This window comes from Scomber japonicus, chromosome 20, assembly GCF_027409825.1.
Source record: "Scomber japonicus isolate fScoJap1 chromosome 20, fScoJap1.pri, whole genome shotgun sequence".
Classification (NCBI taxonomy): domain Eukaryota; kingdom Metazoa; phylum Chordata; class Actinopteri; order Scombriformes; family Scombridae; genus Scomber; species Scomber japonicus.
This window is the reverse complement of record NC_070597.1, coordinates 10479801-10496639: the sequence shown is the minus strand read 5'-3', so window position 1 is coordinate 10496639 and position 16839 is coordinate 10479801. Positions and strand designations below refer to the sequence as shown.

At 38.9% G+C, this 16839-nt stretch overlaps 2 protein-coding genes across 2 annotated transcripts in view; one reads left to right on the top strand and one right to left on the bottom strand.

Annotated features, from left to right (window-relative positions):
- ptprea (protein tyrosine phosphatase receptor type Ea) overlaps window positions 1-16839 on the top strand; it is a 424624-nt gene that overhangs the window by 338632 nt on the left and 69153 nt on the right. The gene's annotated exons all lie outside the window — the stretch shown is intronic.
- LOC128380916 (protein FAM171A2) lies at window positions 3296-14266 on the bottom strand. The gene is made up of 8 exons (XM_053340803.1): window positions 14170-14266; window positions 9022-9249; window positions 8812-8904; window positions 8102-8260; window positions 6549-6728; window positions 6275-6388; window positions 5089-5215; window positions 3296-4867 (listed from the first exon to the last, which is right to left on the bottom strand). Exons 1-8 carry the CDS (start codon window positions 14264-14266, stop codon window positions 3370-3372), a joined length of 2496 nt encoding a protein of 831 aa, XP_053196778.1. The 3' UTR covers window positions 3296-3369.

Below are 16839 nucleotides of genomic sequence, written 5' to 3'. Positions count from 1 at the left end.
GTATTATAAGCTTGATGTAGTTAAAAGTATTACAGTAAAAGTACATAATTATTATGAGTGATGTAGTTAAAGTATTACAGTAAAAGTAGTGCAGTATTATGAGTGATGTAGTATGCAGTATTACAGTAAAAGTACTGCAGTATTATAAGTGATGTAGTACTACAGTAAAAGTACTGCAGTATTATGAGTGATGTAGTATGCAGTATTACAATAAAAGTAGTGATATATTATTATATATGACATCATTAGATTATTAATAGTGAAGCATCAGTGTTAGAGCAGCATGTTACTGGTGGAGCTAGTTTACACTACTTTATATACAGTTAGCTAGTTTAGTCCAGTGGTTCCCAACCTAGGGGTGGGGCCCCTCCAAAGGGTCAGCAGATAAATGTGAGGGCTGGTGAGATGATTAATGGGAGAGGAAAGAAGAAAAAACAAAGTTCTGATACACAAATCAGTTTTTGGACTTTTTCTCTAATCTTTGATTTTTGGTGAAATATTGGATCATTTGAACATTTATTAAAATTAAACCATGTGAGAAGTTTAGAGGAAAAATCAGCATTGGTTTCATCTTTTACAATGTGTTGTATGTTAAATGCTTGTTATATTATCCAATGTGTCAAATCTTCATCTGAAAAGTAACTAAAGCTGTCAAATAAATGACACTTGAAGCTTGCAATACAATTTTACTTCTCCTTTTCGATTTTAAGCTGCTTTTGTCCTGCACCTGTTTGCCAAATATGAAGTTTTGGTTTCTAATTTGAACGAAAATAATATACATGTTCCTGTTTATGTGGGACCCTATCACTCATAGTAAGATACAGATTTAAGGTTTTAAAAAAAAAGGTCTTTAGGGCCTTTAGAAATAAATTAAATCTCCTGTTGTCATTTTTCAACAACAGGACCACCATGTCTCTTTCTTCAAATAAAATCACAAACACCGACTGACCGTGGGAACAAATTTATTTCTATTTCGTCTCATGTACAGAAAGAATCAATTTACAGTTTACAAACAACTGACCAGGTTTATGAAGCGAATGATTTACTGCACAGGATGAAGGCCTACAGCTGCATCCTCCCTCATATGGATTGTACTATCAACAACAAAGCGTGTTTTTAATGTGTCTTCTCAGAGCTGCAGTTCTTCCTCACATCACTTGTGACTGAATACTTTCTGAAAACTGTCCAAACACAAGTTCACAAAACCTACTGAGAAAAACAGATTCATTGTAAAACGAAAAAACAAGCAAGGAAAGCCACGATTGCACAACTCATAATAACTCTATATCTGGTCCAAAAAGGTACATTTACAGCAGTGGACACGACAGTTCAGTAGGACTCATTTCATGGCTGTGTTATTCTTCAGACTTTGAATTACATCACATTTTCAGTTTGATCTGTTGGCTACTGACACAGGCTTATGAACAGCAAGCGGATGGCGAAAAGGACCAACAAGTCAGCTTTTATACAGCCTTTAAGATTTCCAAAGGTTTTTAATTCATAATCAACCTTTTTTTTTACTCTGCAAAAAAACAAACAAACAAACAAAAACAAATCTTCAAGTTTTCTTAACTTTTGAACTTTTACGAATCTTGATGGCATAGTTCACAGTTGTTGATGCGTCATAGGCAGCGGTGATAATAGAAACAGCGGGAAACGTGTTGGTCAGTATGTTATCGTTGTAAACATTTACGACCGGAAGTGAATTTTGTTAGAACTGGATTAAGGGAAAAAAAAGTCAGTGTATCTTTATATAACCAAGTCCATTTGGCAACACAATTCAATGCGTCAGTGCATTACATTTTGTGCCAAACATCCTGGATCAATTCAAAAAAAGGTTTCATTAAAAACACCCTATTCTACAAGTTACATGCACATCGTATACACATAAAATCTCATATAGTTCATCATACCATTTACAAGTTTGGTGAAAAAGAGGATAGATACAAGAAATCAAGAATATCCAAGGACATATCAGCCGCAAGAAAAGTTGTCAGTTTTTGGCAGGCATGCTCCCCAGAGTGACGTATGTTGTTGTTACCACAATGCAGTGTGCTTATTAGTGCCTGCCGATCTTGACAGTGTAGCTCAGGTGACGTCTAACTGCATTTTAAAAAGGGACCTCCATGCCTATCACTCGATCCTATGTGAAAGAAGGCACTTACAGGAGAGAAGTGGTACAGGCCCTGTCTATAAACAACCCCTGTAGATCTCAGTAGAATATTAAATAGGTAAGTCTTTAAATGATGTTTTTTTGCTGTGCCGCATCTGTCTAAGACTTTCCCAAAGTTTCTTGGCAATTAGGGGTTGTCTACGTAGGTGCCTGAAGAACTGTGGGGGGCTTTTGGTGCCTTCTGTTTATTTCATACATTCATATGCATGCAACCTTTCTCTACCAAATGATCTTTCAAATGTCTGGGAATCTATTTACACAACAGAAGTCGCAAAGAAGTCTCAACAACAGGAGAAAGGCAGAAATGCGTTAATTTGGCAGAACTTGTAGATCACTGCTATAATTCGATGACAAAAAACTATGACAAAATACTTGAAGATGATGCTCAACATTTGAAATCATTAATATCTGAGTAAGTAATTACAACACATGAACACAGTACAGGAGGAGGAGGAGGAGGAGGAGGAAATCAAGTACATCCCTGAAGGAGCAAAATGCAAGTTGCACGTAGGACTTTGCATTATCTGTTCACAGGGGCTCAAGAAAAAAATTAGTTGATTAATTGATAAGTTCCCTACATATTTAGGCTTTAGGAAGCTGTTTCCTTTAAAGAAAACTTAACCTAGTTACAGTTTAGGACGGGAGAGTAGTCAAGGAAAGACAGGTGCACATTTTCAAACGTCAATGCGGGCCTTTGTGTCAAATACAAGTTCAGGGAAGCAAATCTAATTCACCTAAATACCCTTCATACCATAAAAAATGTCAGTCACTTCCAAATACTTGTATCAATGAATTATCAAATTTTCAAGTGCTTAATTCTTATATTTTGCTCTATAAAATGGCTATTTCCACAGTCAATACAGTATATGCAATGGCTCAGACGATGGTTCAGTGGTGTAATAGGTGACACGATACACAATAAACTGGATTGGTTTCAATCTACCACAGATCATCTTAGTGGAAGCCAGTGGGATAAACTGACAGCGAGACTACAAGAGCAATCAGAAAGTGCAAAAGCACCTCACCAGAAACACAAAAGGTCAAACAACAACCTGAAAATGGACCAGTGAAGCATGGTTGTGCTTATTGTGATTCTCTCTTTGTGAATTCACCACTCTTCTTCCATGCTTGACGTGGAACGATTCCCCTTTTGGAAAGATTGTTAAAGGTCCAGTGTTTTGTTAAGTTCACAAAGCTTACTTCCTGGGGTGGAAGACCATGAGAGGCCTGTCTTCAATCTTCTGCCAGGGGCTCTTCTTGTTCTCATCTTTGTCGTCAGGATCATCCTCAGGGCTGGTCATGGAGTCGCGGCGGTTCTCGCTGTTGCTGCTGCGGCTGCTGTTCACACGACTGCGTCCTCTTCTGGGGATGGTGGATCCTCGGGAGGATGGCCCTTCATCCAGAAGAGGGGTGAGTGAATTCTCCTCGGGTGAGACTGGGCGCCCCTCGCTGCTGCTGCTGGGCTCGCTGTGGTCGGGGTAGGCCAGCTTGGAGTAACTCTTCCCACCGCCGCTTCCGACACCGTGTCCCTTCCGTCCTCCCGTCCCCCAGCGATCATCTTTTCCCTTTCGGTTGACTCCTAACTTGCGCTCTTGAGCCTCCAGAGGTGGTTCAAGATTGATATCTCTGGGGCCGCTGCTGGGACCACCTCCGAATCCACCGCCCCCGCTGCCACCACTCAGGTCGTTGCCAACATCTATGTAGGAGTGGCGCACATGGGCGTTAGCGCGTCCATCCAGGGAGATGAACCACGCCCTCGGGTGCTGTTTCACCCCCAGCTCCAGTAGCTTTTTCTCAGTCAGAGCCTGCAGTTCTCCATTCATCTGGGCCATGGTGGAGTCGTTGAAGAGCACCGGGATGGTCACCGGTCCGCCAGAGGAGTCAGACGCCCAGCTCGGTTCCTCAGAGTCGTCACCTTGAGATCCACCTTGCTGTTGCTGCTGCTGGCCCTGTTTCTGGGAATGGTGGTGATGGTGCTGCTGGCCTCCCATCTGAGCACCATCTTTGTCTTGGTCCTTCTGGTCTTTGCCATCTTTACCAGAAAACTCAGAGGGCAGGCGCATATAGTGGGCTGGAATGACTAAGGTTGGCACCATGCTGTGGTACATGTTCTCCTTCATCTGATCAATGGAGCTGCAGAAGATGATCTGACCTGGCTGGGTGTTGAGGGAGGTGGGTCTGGCAAGACTGTCCGCCGCCGCTGCCGAATATTCTGGAGGTTTGTCAGACTGGCTTGGTACGTAGCCTTGGAAACGAGGCGGGGACGGGGGATCGGAGGAGTATCCACGATTGTCGTTGGCATTATGGTGTCGGTGATATTCGGCCTCCTTGCCTTCCATGGGGCTGTAGCTCCGGTTGTAGTCTTCATGCAGCAAGGGGTTGTCCAGATTGTTGGTCTCTGTGGCACGTGTAACCTTCATGGGGAAGCTTTCGCCTCGTTGGGGACCCGAAGCATTTTTTCCCTTTGCGTGTCGTAGCATGTGAGCTGGAACATGCTTGGTTAAGTCCTCCCTTGAACTTTGGTAGTCTCGAGACGGGGACATGTCAGATTTTTCGTTAGAGGGGCCGGACTCAACATGGCCTCCACAGATCAGATTCAGGCGTGAAGTGGACGTGCCTTGGTCTCTCTTAGCACCATTTAGATTGGAAGTGTGAGGTTTTCCTTGCTGTCGACGAGGTTTTAAACACTTCCGCCTAAAAGATAAACAGAGACTAAAGGTCAGACATTAAAGAAACACATTTTATCTGCTTGGGGATTACAACAAACATGCTAATGAGGGAATAAAATTAAACCCACATTTACATTTAAGGTATTTAGCAATTACTGTATCATCACCAAAATCGTTGTTACAATTCTGTCATTGCTGCTTTTGATAGAAGCCTAAAATGGAGACCTGCGCCTACGCTCCCCACACCTGCAGTAGTAGAGCAGCACACAGAGCAGGATGAGCACCAGCAGGGCCAGCGAGCCCAGGATGGAGAGCAGGAACAGGGTGTGGTAGGTGGTGATGTCTCTCATACCCGGGTGAGCCAGACCCAATCCTGGAAGACAATTCATGCAGAAAGGTCTCTCAGAAACATTCACAAATGTCACCTCACCAACATGCTGCTGATTCATATACTTCAGAAGATCTGCCAGGACTATTTAAACCTCTGACACTGCGAATAAATAAATATGATTTTGTCTAATTTTCTCTATGGGCCGTGATGGTCGGTTGAAGCAGGAAAGGAAACAACACCCTGAGAATTTGGCTAACCATCAAATATCTCATTTTGAATCATCTGGGCTGAGGATATGATGTTACACTGACATCATCCAGTATCACAATAACAGTGCTGTTGTTCTAATACCAAGAAACAAGCTATTTAACATGAAACATGTGTTTATTAGACAGGAATGGTTATGACATTTTATACAGACATTCATGGCGTCCAAAGGATGAATCCTAATGACTTAATCTACATGATGGATTGGCACAAATCTTGGTACAGGCATTCACAGGATCCTCAGAAGATGACTCATAGGGACTGATTAATCCTCTGACTTTTTCTCTTTCTCTGGCAATATTTTTTAGTATAAAGTTAGTAAGAAACCACAACTATTGGATGGACTGCCATGACATTTCGTACAGATGTTCATGCCCCCCTTCAGGATGACTCACAGTAACATTGGTATTTATTAACTTTGCACAGTCACAAAGCCAAAATTTTGATACTTTGGTTTATACTAAATATCTATGAAAGTAATTATATTTCCATCTGCCTCAGCTGTATTTTGTCTTTAGTGCTAATTAACAAATATTAACATGCAAACACATAAACACACATCATCTATTCTATGTTTGTCCATCCTGGAAGAGGGTTGCTTCATCTGTTGTCAGTTTCATTTTTCCTCTGTTAAAAGCTCGGTTTTTGGAAGATTTTCCTTTTCCAAATCAAGGGTCTAAGAATAGCAGATGTTGTTTGTTGTAGATTGTTTGCTTCTTTTTTTCCCCAAGGGGACATCAAACATCAAAGGACATCTGCAGCTGGCACAGCAACAACACTGACAAAGCAGAACAGCACAAACAGCAGAGTTGAGGGTGAGATGAGCTACAGTACCTGAAGATGTGGGAAAGGCAGCTAACCAGTAGCCCATCTGAGGAACCACGACGTTCCAGACAAACTGTGCACCTTCCTTTTTGATGTAGCCTGTCCCGTTCCTAACCCACAGTCCTGGACAAAAGATAACATAATCATCAATCACAATATAGAGATACATACACACACAATCTTTAAAAAATCATAATCCTACCTAAATCATAAGAAACATCAGATTTTTTTTTTTACATTATTACAGCTGTTGCGTAACATTTATGAATAATGTTTTTCTTACCTGTCTTAGGCTGATACAGCCAAGCAGGCACACTTGTAGCCATCCTGTTACGGGTGTCAGAAGGAAGTGGCACAGAGAGGTGGATTGGATCTGAGACCTGGATTTCACTGCCATCTTTGTCAAAAAGCTGAATACTGACCACTGCCAGCGCTGTCAAATCTGTCCACCCAGTTTCTGCACCTGAACAAAAAAAAAACCCACTGCCATCAGCTACACAATTTGATGAAATAACCGAACCCCTGTTACCAGTTCCCTCACAATGTTGTACTCTTAGAATTGAATCATACAGGATTTGTACATCATGCTGCATGCTATGGGCTATTTTCAGTTCAGTGAGAAAATTCAATTCCAGACACTCAAATAAAATGGAAAGTCAAAATAATGTACCAGGTAGCATATAGGGAGCGATTTTAGACAGAGGCAATATGGACTTTCCATTTTTATGGAAAAATGTATATGGACTACAATACATTTTTTTGAATGTTTTTTCATTATTTTAACATGTACCTTTTAACATTTTTGGCAAAGATCCCCATTTAAGAGCTGTGACTGAAAACTAATAAACAGTACCTGAGATAATACAATGTCAGCTCTACTGTATTGGTTGGGATCTTTTTTCATCTATTTATGATCCCTCTCTGATATAATCCCTCCTTTATGATAAGATTATCTGACTTCTATCGATCAAGGTGTGGGTGCAAAACAATATTATTAAGAGACAACACTTATTTGATTCACCACCAGTCTGCTACAATGCAGACTAAACAACACAATCCAATACCCGCAGTAAATCTGGCTTTATCTCCTCCACTGACCAACTGACATTGACAGAGGCTGGATTCCCACTGTGTAGGTAATTTGGGAGGTTGTGATTAGATTACTGGATGATTGTGTATCTGTGTGTAACCGTGGAAAGCATGTTTGAACCTTCGGGGGCTCTGTGCAGCCGGCCAGGTTCATCCACACTTAAATGAAAAACTTCTTCTCCTTCTTTATCGACCAGGCTTTGTGCACAGGTGTTGAAACAGGAAAGGGCCAAACAAAACCTGTTGTAGGCTGTAGAATTAAGATTTCCCTTAACCCTTATATACTGTTCATATTCTGATTCATTAGTTCCCCATCAGTCATTAATAAAGGTTTGATTAATCCTTAATTAAGCTGTCCGAGAGCAAACAGAGTGTGACATTCACAATCACTATTTTATGATGATTTTAAAGAAGACATGTTTTAATGGTGATCTTTAATTTTTTAAATAAACACAGGTCAAATTTGTACATTTGCATATATAAAATGTGCATTATAATTCCATTTTTGTATCACATTAACTAAAATATGACTAAGACGAATGTGCATAGGGTGTTTTTACAGCTCTAAAATGTAATAATGGGTGAAATTTGACCCTGAACAGTATGTAAGGGTTAAGTAGACAAACCATGAGGAACAGCCCAGCTTAAAAACAAACAAAAGGATGTGTCTACGTAATTATTCTTTATTACTTCCATTATTATATCATATATCATCCCTCGGCGCTGCTTTTCAAGGATGATACCAACCTGAGCTGTTGGTCTCTTGGCCCAGGAGAAAAGGGAAACCACCGATTTCATACTGACTCCTGGCTGTCGTCAGCGCAGCAGACAGCGCTGTGTAGTTGGAGTTGGATGGCAGCTGAAGGGACTTCCTCTGGAGCTGCACCAGCGGTTGGTTACGAGCTCCTGCAAGGAAACAGTCACACTCCTGATGTGTAAATCCTTCCACAACCTTAAGCTTTTTGTCTTAGTGGCAAAGGCGGTTTAGAAAGTGTTGCCATACTAGAATCTGGGTTTAAAACAGATACGAGGAGATGGCTCTGACTGAGATTGGATTTATATAAACTGTCAAAACTGCTGCAGTTGTTGCTATGGTGATAGCAGCAGCAAATAACACAGGGTCATCTAAATGTTAAGCAGTGAAAACCATGGACGCCTGAGAGGAGAAGGGTGTGAATCTATCTTCACTCTCAGCTGGAGACAGACTAATTTAAGACGTGATGACAGAATAACTGTTCGGGGGTCAAACTGAATTCCACAAGTGACCAAAATAGATCAGAAAGTTTGTAAATGTCAGGCTGTGATTCACAGTTTTTCTGAAGTTGCAGTAATAAATTGTGACTCAGTTCCTTGGAAGAGGCTAATAATCCTTCATAAATTTAAGGTTTGACAGGATAAGTGAGAGTACGTGATGTATTCTGATAGCTTTGAAATTGAAAAATAGTTATTTTCGTTACCTGGTGATCCAGACAGCACCTGCAGGACGTCATCGTACAGAATGAGAGTTCCTGGCCTCTGCACGAGAAGGTACAGGCTGACAGACGCATACACTAAAAGAGGGAAGAAACACTTGAGATGAACACAGGAGATCCTCAGGTGTAACAACAGTGTAACAAAGAATGAGACGAATGAAAGAGAAGCTTTATTTTTCTTCCTCTGCGACTCACGGGGGATGCGGCTGGAGTGCCAGGGTACTGAGTTGGTGACGTAGTCTTGTTTGGAAGCTGTGATGATGACCCATGTTCCTGCCCGGTACAGGAAGCTCACCCTCAGGACACCATCGCTGCCCGCCTTACTAGACGCCAAGACGGTTTGATTGCCATGGACTTCCACCTGAGCGTCCGCCAACGGTGAGAGGTCGCTGTTGTCGAACACCTGGACTTTTATTTGCACCTCTGAAAGAGCCAAAAGAGAAAGTGAGTTCAATTCTATTGGTCTTAACTTGTGTGTTTTGGCAAATAAGAGTAAAATATCAACCTTTCTCTAGTTTCAGTGTCTTAAATTTGAGGATTTGCTGCTATCCTCAGTTTCATATCATTGTAAACTGAACATCTTAAGGTTTGGGACTGTTGGTTGGAAAAAATAAGGAATGTGAAAATGTCATTTAAGGTTGTGGGAAATGTATGATGAGCATTTCTGTTACTTTGAATGCATTTTATAGATAGTAAACAATATGACTCATCAAAAAATAATCAAAAGATGAAGAAAATGTTTGTTAGTTGCAGCCTGACTTTAGTTTCCTTGTGTTATGGGAAAGAATTAAACAGATAAGTGGGTTGCTACGGTTGTAACTAATTATTATTTGTCATCATTATTTCCCAAGTCTATGAAAGCTGGAGTAATAGTGCTCATCATCATTTCTGAGAACCTGAGGTGACTTCTTCAAATTGCTTGTTTTTAGAGACGTATTGATCCCACATTTCTCCCCAGACACAAAACCTCAACTCGGGGTATCAGTACTGATCCGACAGCAGCTCTCTCTCTTTTCCCCTCCAAAATCTAAAATCTGTGTATCACACTACATTGAGCTCACTTGGATCATTTTTTCTGTGAGGTAACATGAGCCCATAAATGGTTGTGGCTCTAAATACTCACTTTGCTGTGACTGATTCAATGTAACTGATAGTGGGAAAATCCCCATTTTATATCAACATGACCAAAAAAAACCTGCAATTCATTTAAATCAGTCACATCTAGCAGACCCACTTAATAAAATCCAACAATATTCAATTCACAATTATATAAAGTAGGGAAAAAAAAACAAATCTGGTAAAGCTTTATTTTGAAATGAACTAATATGCAGCTCTATATTCATAGGAATGTTTCTGAAATTAACTATTTGGTGCTTATTATAGGGAACATGGAGATAGTGTTAATGGTAGAGCTGCAATTATTCATTAAAAAGAAAATTAACTATCTTAATAATCATTTTGAGTAATTTTCTGGGGGGAAAAAAATTAAATTCTCCAGTTTCAGCTTCTAAGATGTGAATATTTTCTTATTTCTTTACTCATCTGTGATGGTGAGCATCGTATCTGCGGGCTTAGAATTGCACTTCTGGCTTTGTAGTCGACATTTGTCACCATTTTCTGACATTTTATAGACCAAACAACTAACTGAATAATCAAGACATTTTTTTGTCAGATTAATCAATAATGAAAATAATCATGAGTTGCAGCTCTAGTCATTTAATTACGATGAATTACTAGTGTGACCTGTTGAGTCTTTCAGTCACAGATGATTGTGAAGACTGAGAATTTGTCTATATGTTAATACACAGCTTAACATATTTGACAAGTTTCTAACAATAAATCAATATTTAATTGTGTTTAAATGGGATCAACAACTGCTTCACTCAACTCAACACAACTAATTAAACCCAAAGATCCTCTCTCTTATTTCTACTTTAATTAGTACCAAATTGCTTTTCCAGGAAACTGCCAAGAAAATAACATTAAAGCTTTAATGCAACATTTGAGGTGCTGGAATCAGTGAATGTTTGGGGGGGGGGGGGGGGTAGTTAATAAATGATTGTAACAATGATCAAAATATCCTAACTTCCTGTCTACTAACTAATTCATTAACTGACTAATAGTTGAAGCACTAACCATCACAGAAACAGAATCAATATTTTCCTCAGGGAGATATTTTAAACTCGGCGTTAAGTGTTTGACATTCTGTTACAGGTTTCTTTCTCCACTCAATCAAAACTAAAGATTTATGATTGACTGGTCTTCTGTCGTCCGATTATAGCATTTAACCAGTAATTACACTTCAGTATGGCTCAATATATCAAGTCCCCCCTTTTGGCTGCTGTACAATGAATCCATTATGATGCAACACAGTAATGAGGGAATATGTTAGCATCAAGCAAAACCAGCAGCTGACATCATCACAAACAGTAGCGCCCCGAATCTATCTCTCTATCTCCAATAGATTATTATGATGATGATGTCTGCAGCCATCACATGCACACCCATCACAAAATCCATTGCATTGCTATTTTAGCCCCTTCATCCCCAGCCGGCCTTGTGCAGCCCCAGAACATTTTGTTTCTCATCTTGCTTCTTGGACAGCGTGGATGTGGGTCACGCTGAGGATGTTTCCATGGATACACGCTGACTCTACCAAAAGCTGGCTTGTTGTGCTTCCTCGCTCGGCTTAGTCCGTGCAACACTACGAGCTGTCAGCTGTCCTCTAACCCTGCAGGCCTCTAGCGACAAACTCAAACCCCCTCACTGTGGAAGTTTTCAGCCTAGCTAACGGCCACATTTGGATAAAAGGTGACGTGTTTGTGTCTGTATGTGTGGCCATATCCATTGTGCTTGTGTAAATGCTGTCTGCCATTACCATAAATGGTTCTATAAAGGCTCCCTTGTGTGTGTGTGTGTGTGTGTGTGGTGAGAGAGAGGATTTCCTCAATCTGGGCTCTGCACTTAATGCACTGTCGGTTGAAATGGCTCCATTGACACAAACACTGAGAGCCACTGTGTCACATCAAGAGTCTGGGAAATTTTAACACTCAGAGTCCTTTAATATGAGCTCAACAGAGACTTAATAGTGCATCAACCTTACTAAACTTCATGTAACCACTCTCTAGAGCCAAGATCAATTGGTAAACCTCAAAATTTGTTTGTAATATTTTGCCATTTGCTCAAAATGTAATGTTTTTGTATTATGCTTTTTTTTGGTTTTCTGTTATTTATATGTTGCTATGATGTCAGATGTCTGTACTGAACACAGCTAAAGTTTCAAAACATGAGGTTAGCATATGTGAAATAATCCCTGCAAGTCAAAATCCAGGGCATCATACTGCTCTGGAGGCTTTGTTGGCAATGATTTTTCTACCTTGTTGCCATTACAAGACAAATAAAGACGCTTTAACTGTGAATCACACAAAGATATTCCAGTAGAGCCCCAGATTAAAAATATAAAGCTGTAAAATGTGGATAATCCCTTCTAATTAACAAATTTAGGAGATTTTCCACCACACACGATTGGTGTCCAAGCTTTCTGAAAACACAACACACTCTGCACCCTGAAGATTTCTTTACATGTTAATTGCTTCATCATCAGCTGTTTCACAACACATCTGAAGTGTCAATTAATTGATTATTTAATTAGTCAGTACTGATTGTGTTGTCCAGCAGCAGATTACTGGTGGTATCCTCCCTAGTTGGGGAATGATTAATGTTATTCTGTATATGTTATTTCTAATTTTAATACTAATTAAACCACAACTGATTGTCTACATCTCTGCTTGTCTACACCCAGATGGAAAATTACAGATGGAAATGAGCTTTTAGCCGAATCTGGTACAATAAATGGATTCTGCTTTGTTCCTGTTAAATACACAATAAATAAATAAATAAAGCAACAGCCACAAAATAATTATAACAGACCAAAATGATAGATTACAATATTTCAGGGTTCAAAAACTACTCTAAACAAGTGGTGTAAGAAGTGTAGCTTTAAAATATGAGCTTAAATAATGTACTTAAAGTAACCAGAGTAATTATTCATTGTGCAGAAAAATGCCCCCTGGGAGTGTTGTTATTATATGTTCATGTTGGATGTATTATGGTGAAGGAAGTAAGGCTGGGTGATTTATTGATACTATATTGATATCATGATATTGTCTTAAATTTGAGATATCGTTATATATTTTGATATGGCATATAATTTGTCTTTTAGTGGTTTTAAAAGCCGCTTTACAGTAAAGTGATGTATTTTTCAGAGCTCATAAGACTCTAGCTGTTATATTATTAATTACATCAACATTACTGATGACTAATTACAGTATAAAAAATCTCATTATATCAATATTAGTCAGTCATCTCTAAAATATTGTCATGATAACGATATTTTGTCCACATAGCTCAGCCTAAAAAGGAAACATTTGACTGTTGTGACTAGTCTAAGTGGAGCTTATGTGAGAAACTTTATACTTTTTATAGTCTAATCTTAAATAAAGCTTCATATTTTAGAGGCTGATCTGCAAAGTAACTTATAAATATCGCTGTCTGATAAAATATTACAATATTTCAGTTGGAGATGTGGTTGTGTGTGAGTGTAAAGTGACACAAAATGAGACAGAAAAATGCCTTTAAAGTATACTTGAGTACAGAGCTTGCATAAATGTACTTGATTACATTCCACGACTGCCTGTAACCAGTGTGGCAGCTCAAACAGCTTCAGGCATGCATAATACAATGCAATTATATAATGTCCTTCAAAAATGCACACAACAATATGAACACTGGTTATTTTTAAGGCTGCAGCTACATCATTGTTCAACATGAAAACATTGGGAGGGGGGGGGGGGGTAAATGCATTTTTTTTAAGCCTCTGCATTCTAGGTTTACAGTGACTGACACATATTATGGACTTGATGCCACCCTTGGTCTTAGTGTCATTCATGTGCAAAGCAAACAGCACATGCAGGCCCGGGTTACAGCAACACAGGCCTGATATTATACTGTATTTAAGGCCTAGTACAATATGTGCACAGATCACACTCTCAGGCAACACATCTGCACAGTATTGGAGCACAATCACCTCTCCAGCACTGGTATGGCCCTCTCTGTGCTATCACCTCATGGATATTAATGTATCTACACCATCAAAAACCAGCCTTATCCCGCAGATACGCCTACAAAAAACACATCCTCTAAAATCTATTTCCTTTCAGCACGACATGATATTTGAGCGCATCGCTGCAAGGATCGACGATTTGTCGACAAAAGCCATAAAAAAAAAATTTGCAACCACTCCCATCTTCTCATTGTGCTGCATCCCCCGTATGGCGAGCTTACCAAATGCTCCCTGATCTGGAAGAGATTTGGCCAGCGCCTCCCAAACCGCGCAGATCCAGACGAAGAGGAGCAAACGAGAGATGTAGCTGGCTGGCATCCTTGCAACTACATCTCTAGTCCCAGATCGGCGGCCATGTATGCATATTTCTCCCAGCTGTGTGTGAGCTTATTCACTCTTCAGACATTGCTCGGGTCCCAGTCTTTGAATGGTGCTGTGATGCTGCCGTCTGTGTGGGCTTCGCCTTGTTTTTATTGTCTGAGGTGGGGGAGAGAAAAGTGTCCTACGTTTCCCTCTGCTGGTCTCTGGTGGAACAGCTACTGAGATGCTTTATATTCCACAAGAGCTGCGACGATTCATGTGAAGTGGATTATAATGCTATATAGGTTTACTCAGAGATTTCACAGATGTGTTTCCATTTGTGAAAAAAATCGATTGAAAAAGAAATATATTTATCCACAGATGACAGAAGCAAAGTATCATATATATAGGCTTCAGCTGTGGTGCTCAAAGTGGGGTTTGGGGACTCTCGGGGGTCCTCGAGGGGTGGAAAGCAACTAAGTACATTTATTTAAATACTGCACTTGAGTATTTTCCATTTGATGCTACTTTATACTTCCACTCCACTACGTTTATTTGACAGCTTTATTACTCTTTATATGATGCTTTGACACAATGGATAATATAGAAAGCTTTAAAAATATATTGAAACCAGTGGATTCCAACCTTTTTGGCTTTTGACTTCTTACAAACAGCAGTGTGTAGTCGCAGTCATTTCAGATGTCTATGAGTTGTTAACAGCTCCACCAAATAGTGATTTTTCCCTCTAAACTTCTCACATGGTTTCATTTTAGTAAATGTTCAAATGATTAAATATTTCAGCAAAAAATCAAAGATTAGAGAAAAAGACTAAAAACTGAAAACAGATTTGTGTATCTGGACTCTGTCAGATTTTGTCCATATCAGAGGGGACTTAACTCTAATACTTTAATCAAGCTCATAATACTTTTACCGCAGTAGGATTTCATTCATGCAGGACTTTTACTTGTAATAGAGTATTTTTAAATATATATATTGGTATTTTTATGGCAGTAAAGGATCTGAGTACTTCTTCCACTACTGTCACATGCATATAGTAAGTAGGTTTTTGTATTACACCTTTATTGCAGCGTACTGTCTTCATTATTTATTTAAGTAAAAGTACAAAACGATTATCAATCTAAATCTATGTAATGGATCAACATAATGTAAAAATCTTATTATAACCTATGCATTTCAGTTTGGAGGTAATTTTAATGACTTTAAATACAGATAGATATTTATATAACAATAACATAGAGGTTTATCATGTGCTTTAACTGTAAAATATTTATCTGCAGTTTATAACTCGCTGTCAGATAAATGTAGTGGAGTAAAAAAGTACAATGAATGAAATATAATGACTTAAAGTAACATAACATTTTTTCCATGACCAGTTTAAACTGATATTGTCATTTTATTTCTTCTTTTTAATATATTTCATTTAAAAACTGCACTTAATTTCAACACTTGTGTAACACTTTCAATCTGCTTTAGAGTCCATACTATAATAAAATGAGTCAAACTTCACAAAATGTTAGTGAAAGGAGGAAAATGTTTTATTTACATACTGGATTATACAGATTTTAAACTCATATTTAAGTCAATCTGGAGGTTTTGACTTTACTTCAGCAGCTCTAGCTACGGACAGCGACGTCATGTTGTAGTTATTCTTTCTCAGAATCTGGATTTAAGCATCAGTAAACACGATAAAACACATGGCGGGCACTTTATAGGCTAGACGGTGTATTTTAACACTCTATATTTCAATTTGACCATTGGGTTAGGCCAGGAAATGAATAAATAAGTAACTGGTTCAAAATTTCCTAAACTGATTTTTTTTCCTGGCAATGCAGAGAAGCCTTTAATCGAAACAACATTTAGACTGTCATGTGTGGAAATTACATAAAATATAGTCGAATCCTGACATCAATATTTCTAAAATCCAGTTTTTGAGGTTTTTTTTCCTTTCATGCAGCATTATCTAGTCTGCTGCATGCTGCTTATTTGACAGCTACAGTTACATAACAGAAACATTTTTGACATTTTTGTTAAAGAATTGTCCTTGACCACATACCCGCGCTGATAATACATTCACATATCCTGAATTATAATCCAAATTTATGTTATAATCTTTAGTGGAAGAATTAGGAAGTTGTAGAAGAATGGTGAAAAAACTCCTTTACTCAAAAATGTGGGGTTTTTTTGGGGGGTGTATTCGGTTGGATGTTTGAGCTTAACTATGCAGAATGATGTTCGTGATGTTTGAGTTTGACACTAGAAAAAAAACTGTTTTCATATTCGTCTGCTGACAGTGGAAAGTTTCTCTGAGCTCGTTGAAAATGTGATTTTAAGGCTGCGGGCTTACGAGCAAGAATTTGTGATATTTTAAATGATAAAATGGATTGAATTTATATAACGCCTTTATAGACTAGACTCAAAGTCTTTCTACACTACACTACACATCACATTCACACATGCATCCAAAGCTAATTTTAACTATTTTATATATCGTTTTAATCTATAACAATGTCTAATATATAAGAATCTGATCATATGTTTTAGATGTACAATCTTAATCCGCATTCTGTAGC

Coding starts and splice junctions, on each gene's coding strand:
- LOC128380916 (XM_053340803.1), bottom strand. CDS start 14,266: ATGCCAGCCAGCTACATCTCTCGTTTGCTCCTCTTCGTCTGGATCTGC. Junction 8,261..8,811: donor GGTGCTGTCTGGATCACCAG/GTAACGAAAATA, acceptor GTTTCCTTGCAG/GAGCTCGTAACCAACCGCTG. Junction 5,216..6,274: donor TGCCTTTCCCACATCTTCAG/GTACTGTAGCTC, acceptor ATTGTCTTCCAG/GATTGGGTCTGGCTCACCCG.